General features: G+C 40.5%; 1 protein-coding gene across 2 annotated transcripts; it reads left to right on the forward strand.

The window, feature by feature from the left end:
* Positions 1-3,019: 3,019 nt before the first annotated feature.
* LOC124131283 (cholinesterase 1-like) lies at positions 3,020-9,605 on the forward strand. 2 transcript variants are annotated; one of them, XM_046494455.2, is made up of 4 exons: positions 3,020-3,133; positions 5,546-7,027; positions 7,852-8,015; positions 9,278-9,605. In XM_046494455.2, exons 2-4 carry the CDS (start codon positions 5,547-5,549, stop codon positions 9,313-9,315), a joined length of 1,683 nt encoding a protein of 560 aa, XP_046350411.2. In that variant the 5' UTR covers positions 3,020-3,133; position 5,546; the 3' UTR covers positions 9,316-9,605. The 2 variants fall into 2 exon arrangements, with proteins under 2 accessions (XP_046350411.2, XP_046350410.2); XM_046494454.2 differs by lacking the exon at positions 3,020-3,133 and adding an exon at positions 4,646-4,799.
* The last annotated feature ends 488 nt before the right edge of the window (positions 9,606-10,093 follow it).

The raw sequence follows: 10,093 nt of genomic DNA on the forward strand, positions 1-10,093 counted from the left end.
GTGTGCTGGCGATGAGGTGCCTCACTCTGGCAGTGTGGGGTCGAGTCTAGGACAGGTCTCAACCCCAAAAAGTACGAGAATCTGTACTTTACTCATAAAGTGTTATCCCATATATAACCTATGTTACATTTGACCAATTTCTAAATGGCATTGTGTGTTCATGCTATATTTGTGGCTTACATATTTTGCTCCACAAGAGAGAAAGGCGTCGCAGTTCGCTGTGCAGTGTTGTGTCCCTTAGGCGTGCCAGAATTTCACACTCACTCACTCTAAATTTATTTAGTTGTAAACAGACTATTATCACTCACTCACTCACTCTAATTTTATTTAGTTGTAAACAGACTATTATCACTCACTCACTCACTCACTCTTAATTCATTTAGTTGTAATCAGACAATCATCACTCTCACTCTTAATTTATCTAGTTGTAAACAGCACTTTCATCACTCACTCACTCTAAATTTATTTAGTTGTAAACAGACTATCACCACTCACTCACTCACTCACTCTTAATTCATATAGTTGTAATCAGACAATCATCACTCTCACTCGTCATTTATCTAGTTGTAAACAGCACTTTCATCACTCACTCACTCACTCCCTCACCCACTCTAAATCTATTTAGTTGTAAACACTTTCATCACTCACTCTCTCACTCACTCAGCTACTCTAAAGTTATTTAGTTTGAAACACTTTCATCACTCACTCTACATCTATTTAGTTGTAAACAGACTTTCATCACTCACTCACTCTAAATCTTTTTAGTTGTAAACAGACTATCTTCCCTCACTCACTCACTCTAAATTTATTTAGTTGTAAATAGACTATCAGCACTCACTCACTCTAAATGTATTTAGTTGTAAACAGACTATCATCACTCACTCACTCTACATCTATTTAGTTGTAAACAGACTTTAATCACTCACTCACTCACTCACCCGTTCTAAATTTATTTAGTTGTAAACAGACTATCAGCACTCACTCACTCCCTCTAAATTTATTTAGCTATCAACAGACTTTCATCACTCACTCTAAATTTAATTAGTTGTAAACAGACTATCAGCACTCACTCACTCACTCACCCACTCTTAATCTATTTAGTTGTAAACACTTTCATCACTCACTCACTCAGCCACTCTAAAGTAATTTAGTTTTAAACACTTTCATCACTCACTAACTCACTGTACATCTATTTAGTTTAAAACAAACTTTCATCACTCACTCACTCTATCACTCACTCACTCTAAATTTAATTAGTTGTAAACAGACTATCATCGGTAACTCACCCACTCTAAATTTATTTAGTTTTAAACACTTTCATCACTCACTCACTAACTCACTCACTCTACCACTCACTCACTCTAAATTTATTTAGTTGTAAACAGACTATCATGACTCACTGACTCACTGACTGAGCCAGTCTAAATCTATTTAGTTGTAAACACTTTCATCACTAACTCACTCAGCCACTCTAAAGTAATTTAGTTTTAAACACTTTCATCATTCAGTCACTCACTCTACATCTATTTAGTTTAAAACAGACTTTCATCACTCACACACCCACTCACTCTATCACTCACTCACTCTCAATTTTATTAGTTGTAAACAGACTATCATCACTCACTCACTCACTCACTCTGCATCTATTTTGTTTAAAACAGACTTTCATCACTCACACACTCACTCACTCTGTCACTCACTCACTCTCAATTTATTTAGTTGTAAACACTTTCATCACTCACTCACTCAGCCACTCTAAAGTTATTTAGTTTTAAACACTTTCATTTCTCACTCACTCACTCACTCTAAATTCATTTAGTTGTAAACAGACTATCATCACTCACTCACTGACTCTAAATTTATTTAGTTGTAAACAGACTTTCATCACTCACTCACTCACCCACTCACTCACTCTAAATTTATTTAGTTGTAAACAGACTTTCATCACTCACTCACTCACTCTACATTTATTTAGTTGTAAACAGACTTTCATCACTCACTCTAAATTTATTTAATTGTAAACAGACTTTCATCACTCACTCACTCACCCACTCTAAATTTATTTAGTTGTAAACACTTTTATCACTCACTCACTCAGCCACTCTAAAGTTATTTAGTTTTAAACACTTTCACCACTCACTCACTCACTCTCTCTATCACTCACTAATTCTAAATTTTATTAGTTGTAAACAGACTATCATCACTCACTCACTCACTCACTCACTCACCTACTCTAAATTTATTTAGTTGTAAACACTTTCATCACTCACTCACTCAGCCACTCTAAAGTTATTTAGTTTTAAACACTTTCATCACTCACTCACTCACTCACTCTATCACTCACTCACTCTAAATTCATTTAGTTGTAAACAGACTATCATCACTCTCACTCACTCTAAATTTATTTAGTTGTAAACAGACTATCATCACTCACTCACTCACTCACTCACTCTAAATTTATTAAGTTGTAAACAGACAATCATCACTCACTCACTCACTCACTCACCCATTCTAAATTTATTAAGTTGTAAACAGACAATCATCACTCACTCACTCACTCACTCACCCATTCTAAATTTCTTAAGTTGTAAACAGACTATCATCGCTCACTCACCCACTCACTCACCCACTCTGAATTTATTTAGTTATAAACAGACAATCATCACTCACTCACTCACTCACCCACTCTAAATTTCTTAAGTTGTAAACAGACTATCATCGCTCACTCACCCACTCACTCACCCACTCTAAATTTATTTAGTTATAAACAGACTATCATCACTCACTCACTCACTCTAAATTTATTTAGTTGTAAACAGACTTTCATAACTCACTCAGTCCCCCACTCTAAATTTATTTAGTTGTAAACAATTTCATCACTCACACACTCACTCACCCACTCTAAATTTATTTAGTTGTAAACACTTTCATCACCCACTCTAAATTTATTTAGTTGTAAACAGACTTTCATCACTCACTCACTCACCCATTCTAAATTTGTGACTTTCATGACGCAGCACGAAGTTCTATATCACATTAACCAGGTCACCGATAACAAACTGTCTCACACAGTGCGTCGCTGTGTTGATAAGTTGTGTGTTGTCTGGAGCACACCTGTATAGTCAGACGTGAGGTAAGTTTTGTGAAACATTAGTCTGTTGTATAGCATACTAACTATAGGTGCAGTCGTATAGTAGTGGTATTACAACGGTACACATAGACCAATTGCTACCAGTTGTGGTTTACAACTGATTCTAACATGATATTTTAGAATCCTGCATTCTGATTGGTCCGCCAGCGTTAGACCATGATGGTGCAGATGACCGTCGCGGTAAGATAAATATATTCATTCGCAAACCCACTCGTTTGGCAATCTCCGCTACCGATCTTAATTCATTGACGTTGCTAAATAACGTGCTGCTGTTCCTTCATTATCTACAACAAGCGTGGATATGTCTTTCAGGCGAACAATTGACGAACAAATACTTAAAGAGTAAATTCAACATCTTCATCACGGCTCGACATTTGGCTTTCCTTCTCATGCACATTTCCTTTTCGACCAGTCCCTTTATACGCAAACCTGAGTTCACGATATATAAAGTCGCTCGGTTTGTTTGTTGGTTGGTTTGTTGTTTAACGCCGCACTCAGCAATATTCCAGCTACATGACGGCGGTCTGTAAATAATCGAGTCTGGACCAGATAATCCAGTGATTGATATCATGAGCATCGATCCACGCAATTGGGATCGATGACATGCATCAACCAAGTCAGTGAGCCTGACCACCCGATCCCGTTTGTCGCCTCTTACGACAAGCATAGTCGCCTTTCACGGGAAGCATGGGTTGCTGAAGACCTATTCTACCCCAGATCTTCACGGGTCGGTCACTTCTCATTGTCATTAGAATTAAAACATGTATTACATTTTTTTCTCCTTTTTTTACATAACTATATTATGAACAATAAGTCTAAAAAGGAACTTTTATTTAGAAAAAGGATTTTAAAAGATGGCACTTGTTGTTACCCTGTCTGGCGCTCGGCATTAAGGGGCTAAAACAGGGACTGGTCGGCTCTGAGTCAGAATACTGTGTCTGAGTGGGGTATTCATGTTAAACTGCGGCATGGTATCTCAATGAGCTAGTACTTCAAATCGGCATTAGTCCGGACTAGTACAAGCAGCCACACACATACATACGTCGCTATATAAGTGCAATAATCTTGGACGCGACGTTAAACCCCATTTCACCTCACCTCACCTATTATATCAGAGCTTATCAAATTATGAAGACAATAAGACTATGGCGACTTCGAAAAGATGTTTGTATTCATATATTTAATCGACATAAACCAGTAGTACAAAAGAGTAAAAAACCTGTACATGTCAGCACTTGAGAAATGAAAAAGTCCTTTCAGTTGGCACAGAAACCACTGGTGTCAAACACGGACGCGTCAGTATCTGTCCCTTTCCCAGACCAGGCAACAGCGCTACGTTTATCGAGTGCTTAAAAAACCTGTACATGTCAGCACTTGAGTAATGAAAAAGTCCTTTTAGTTGGCACAGAAACCACTGGTGTCAAACACGGACGCGTCAGTATCTGTCCCTTTCCCAGACCAGGCAACAGCGCTACGTTTATCGAGTGGTATGCCTCTTGCAAGGGACGCGACTCTTCCCATTAATAACTTGCGCTCAGTGCTACTGTCATTGCGGATTTGTTTACTGTCGAAGGTCGGCTTGCTGTTAAATTAACCAGGTCCTGTTAACGTATAGACTGCTTACTATAACTGCCAGGACGTCTCTTGGGTAATGGTTTGTTTTATTGTGGTTGTGTCAACAGTGCGAATGCAAAATTTGTTTGCCACCAAGTATGATTAAAATCGATATGGCTCAAGACATATCTTTTAGTATCGGAAAATACATATTATGATATTCACGCGTGCCTCTTAGATCCTTTGAGTTAGTTGTGTCAGACTTGTCTGTTGTTGTTTAACGAAGCACTCACCAATATTTCTCCTAAATGACGGCGGTCTGTAAATAATCGAGTTTGCTCATGTATTGTCATTTTAGCCAATAAGCGGCACTGAACTTTAGTCAAACACGTGTTTTTCCCGGAAGTATGAAAAACAAGGCAAGAAAAGATAACTCTAAATGTAACGTTTTTGACCTGGAATATAGAAACAGAGAGACGTCCGTAAAATATTGCCTCGTAGGGGCAAGACAAAGACTAAAACTGTAACCCAAATGAAAGCCAATCTGACAATCAAAGAATTTTGTTATATCTCCATCGCTGCACCCTCACTCAAGCCAAACGTAGGGTGAACGCAGTTTAACATTGTAAATATCTTCTCATCTCAACCAGACCACGGACTTGTAAAGATCCGTGACCAGACTGACATGAACAAAATTATAGTTATGGTGACACACTGTAATTGGATTGGTCAGTGGCATCACCTATCCCACGGAACAATGATAACCTGGAACTTGCCTCGAAAAGAAAACCAAATGAAAATTAGGTTAACATTCATCGATGAATCCATTTGTTATTTCAGAATGTGGACTGGAATGAGGCTTGCGCTTGTGACTTTGTTGGCGGTGGTACATATAGCGAAGACGCAGAAAGTGTCAACTCTTAATGGCCCACTTCATGGACAACGTCTCTCAGTTCTGGGCAGATCTGTTAACGTATACTATGGAATCCCATATGCAAAGCCCCCTGTAGGCGATCTCCGTTTCAAGAACCCTCAGCCTTCAGAGTCATGGGGACCGGAAGTTAGGGATGCACAAAACCCGACGCCATCTTGCATTCAACCTAAAGATGTTATTAAAACTGCTGGGACTCACAGAGAAACTCCTGATGATTATAGTGAAGACTGCCTTCATCTTAACGTGTGGGCGCCAACAGACAGCGATGGCAATCTGGCCGTGATGGTTTGGATCCATGGTGGGGGTTGGTATTTTGGATCTACACGACTGCAACTATATGAAGGCAAATACCTTGCAGCAGAAAATAACGTCATCGTTGTATCAATGAATTACAGATTAGGGCCTTTAGGATTCAGCTATCTGGGGCCGTATACCATCCCTGGCAACATGGGCTTGATGGATCAAAGACTTGCCTTAAAGTGGGTGAAAGATAATATTGTCTACTTCGGCGGAGATCCAACCCGCGTGACCATATTTGGAGAAAGTGCTGGTGGTGCCAGCGTGGGTCACCACTTGGCCTCACCTCTGTCACGTGACATGTTTGACAGAGCCATCATGCAAAGTGGCACTCACATTTCTCCATGGGCTTACACCGTACCAAAAACAGCAAAGCGAAAGATGAAGAGGTTTGCTGATCTCCTTGGATGTCCATCATCTTCAACTGATACAGACATCTACGACTGCTTGAAGACAGCAGATGCCCAAACTATGGCTGATGTTCAGTTCGGTTTGTTTGATGAAGGAATTGCTTTTGTCCCAGTTGTGGATGGCTACTTTCTCCCCGATGACCCCACAACTCTTCTGTCCAGCGGTTCCATCAAGCAGACCAGTGTATTGCATGGTTTTACTAAAGATGAGGCAGCACTGTTTTCGGCAGTATTGTTACAGAAGATGAGAAATGTATCTACCTTACCGGAAACGCTGACTTTAAGTCGCCAAGAGTATGATAGTCTTCTTTCAGTTGAATTTGCAAATGAAGAAAATAAACAAATGAAAGAACCACTTCGATTGTTTTATGAAAGTCAGAAAGCCCCTCTAAAAGACATACACTATCTTGATGTAGTGAATCGCTTGCGTACGGATAGGGGAATGAAGTGTCCTCATCTTGAGTTTGACAGATTGCACTCTCCTGCTAACCCTACCTATGTGTACAGTTTTAATCACCGACTATCAATTAGCCCGTATCCTCAATGGATAGGAGCAGCCCACTGGTACGAGCTTGACTTTGTGTTAGGTTTGGTCCTTGACGAGTCTCTGGGATGTACACAAGAGGAAGTGGAACTCAGCAGGACCATCATGACCTACTGGACCAACTTTGCCAAGTCAGGGTGAGTGAGTGAAGGAGAGAGGGAAAACCTCTGTGTAGTTATCCATTCTGGAACGTTCCCAATTCTTCATACATGTGGTACTTACAGGTTATTATTTGTAATGTGTTACGTAATCCACTACTGTCATAAGCTACTATTTTGGAAACACAATCCCAAATTTCTGTCGTCTTTAACAAAGCATGAATTACCTCGGACCTATTTTGCCACAGATGAATTAATTTGTGACTCATCTCAATAGTGGCGGGGGGCACGGGCGGCCCAGTCGTCTAAGGCGCCGTGATTCGCTGTGCAGAGTTGCGTCCCTTGGGCACGCCAGAAACCTATGATTGAGGGTTCGAGTCCCGGTTCACCAGGATTATGTTTCTAGGTTTGTCAGCACCATACCCGTGCTCGTGGGTTTCACTGAAGTGGTAAACGTCTGAGACCTGCATCACTTCGAGGCTTTCCTCCCACATTAAGCTTACACGCCGCGATATAATTGTAATACTGTTAAAAGCGGCGTAAAACCAAAATCACTCACTCACTCACTCAATAGCGGCGCGTCCATGTACGTGTACACATACGATGGGACTGGTTAATCCTGAAAACATATTATGTTCCTCATAAATGATGCAGGGGTGATAAGGTTACAGCGTTCGCTCGTCACGCGGGATGATCGGGTTTTGTTTCCCTTTATGGTTAGTACCATATACTTTCTATCTGTATCCCACAATCATGATATTGCTGGATTGTTGCTAAAGGTGGCGTGAAACAATACTCACTCGCTCATTTTTAAATGATGAAAAACATTCTAGACTGTCTCAAGTTGTGATATCTGTTTGCAGTGACCCCAATGCTCCGGTCCCAGTGAAGGTAGACTGGCCGGCCTCTGACAACACTGATCTCACCTACATGACCCTTGACGTGGGCAACAACTTAGCAGCAGGACACGGGGTAGTCCATCACGAATGTGTCTTTATCAACAGCATTCTACCCATGATTACTGCAGGTACTGTTTATGATGGAATATTGAATACGATATGATTATTTTATTTATTTAATTTTTACACATATAGTGTGGTCGGGGAGTGACTTAAATACTACTTTCTGTTGCCAAGTCCAAGTAAACACTACCCAAATAGATCGACATCAAAGGAAGTAACATTTTGCAGTTTCCAATGCAGGTCAAGTCTCCCTTTAACATTATTCACATTCAACGAACCACTCAAAGCTGCCCTTCTCTCCTGATCAGTACATGCAACCAACCCTACTGTTCGACCAATGCTAAAAATAGGATATAACTTGACGCATACTTTTTTTTTCTAATACAGTCATTGCTTCATATTGGATTTTTCTTTTTAAAAAATCATTTAACTGCCTCTGCATTTAACCACCTCTGCATTTAACCACCAAGTGATCATACCAGAACTTGGCGCTCGGCATTAAGGGGCTAAAACAAGGACTGGTCGGCTCGGAGTCAGTATACTGTGTCTGAGTGGGGTATTCATGTTAAACTGCGGCATGGTATCTCAGTGAGCTAGCACTATAAATCGGCATCAGTCCGGACTAGTACAAGCAGCCACACACACACATACACGTGCATGCACGTCGCTATATAAGTGCAATAATCTTGGACGCGACGTTAAACCCAATTTCACCTCACCTCATACCAGAACTAGCCGAAAACTCGACTTGCGACAATTCTTAATAGGAAACATCCATAATGGTTGTAGTGTGAGCTTAAGGACGACTACAAGCACAAAGGACGCCCCACACATCAACTTGTAAAAATAGCTATAATGTAGGTTGGTTCCATTAAAGTGGTGAAACGTCTTGGTCCCGCATCACATCATGACATCACTCAAATACTGACCACAGTGGCGACACATGCAAATTGGCTTCACTAAAGCGGTGAACGTCTGGGACCCGCATCACATCATGGCATGACTGAAATACTGACCACAGCGGTGACACACACACTCCACACACTAAAGCGGTGAACGAAAAGGATGGAACATATCAGTATATACATGATAATTCAAATCAGCATGAAGGTACTTAAACGTGTGAGACCTGCATCACCTTATGCTTTCCTCCACGTGAATCTGACACGCCATGATATAACTGAAATACTGTTCAAAGCGGCGTTGGGCCCAACTCATTCACTCAGCATCTAGCAACTAGCATTGTAGCTAAATGGTGTATCTTTGGGAAATACATGTATACTGAAGTGCAGTCAAGGAAATAATGAATCAAATTATTGCGTTTCAGATCCACTGGAAGGGCAGGAGTACTGCACAAAAGGATGAAAGGACAGCATTATAATAATCAGACACAATTAAATACATAAATATCATTATTTTTTTGGCTTAACGCTGCTTTGATCTGTTAATCAGTCATATAACCAAGTGTCAGCGCAGAGGGGCAAAAAATTCCCATGTTGCCCAGGGCAGGGGTAGTCCTCACTCATGTAGGACGCCACACCGCATAGCTATTGTGATGCCTGTGAATGCTTAGCCACCCGTATACAACAATCACACCAACTACACTCCTGTATACCTGTCAATGCCATCATGGAATAAACGATTTGTCTGCATTATGTTCTGTGTTAAATCTTACTTAGCATAAAGTGTCATGTGATTGCATGCACGAGAAGTCTCATGGTACATGCGGTGGAAATGTCCTCATGTCTACCATAAAATTTGAAAGCTTTACTGAGGCCTTGAATGTTGTAACCTTGATCAAACAACTTCTGAGTAAGCGTCGTATAATGCTCTTTTACAATCTTGTGAGAAAGAGCATGCCCGCTGGTACCTAAGGCGCTGTAGAAACTTTCCTCAACATTAAGGGAAAGTTGACTATTGGAAAGTTGAAGTCATCCCTCTTGTGATACAGTCTTGTTGAGAGTGTGTTGTCATCCTGAATTTTTTATGCATAGATCTAAATGTGAAACGGATGGTCTCTGGTCTCCTTAATTTCTAGTTCAGCTTGGTAAATAAGTGGAAGGGAAATGGCTTTTTGATGGTTATTGAACGAAATCAGATCACCGTATAGTGGAGGGTCAGTTACAAGTAAACTTCATGGGCA

Source organism: Haliotis rufescens, unplaced genomic scaffold, assembly GCF_023055435.1.
Source record: "Haliotis rufescens isolate VD_foot unplaced genomic scaffold, xgHalRufe1.0.p SCAF_14, whole genome shotgun sequence".
In the NCBI taxonomy this organism is placed as follows: domain Eukaryota; kingdom Metazoa; phylum Mollusca; class Gastropoda; order Lepetellida; family Haliotidae; genus Haliotis; species Haliotis rufescens.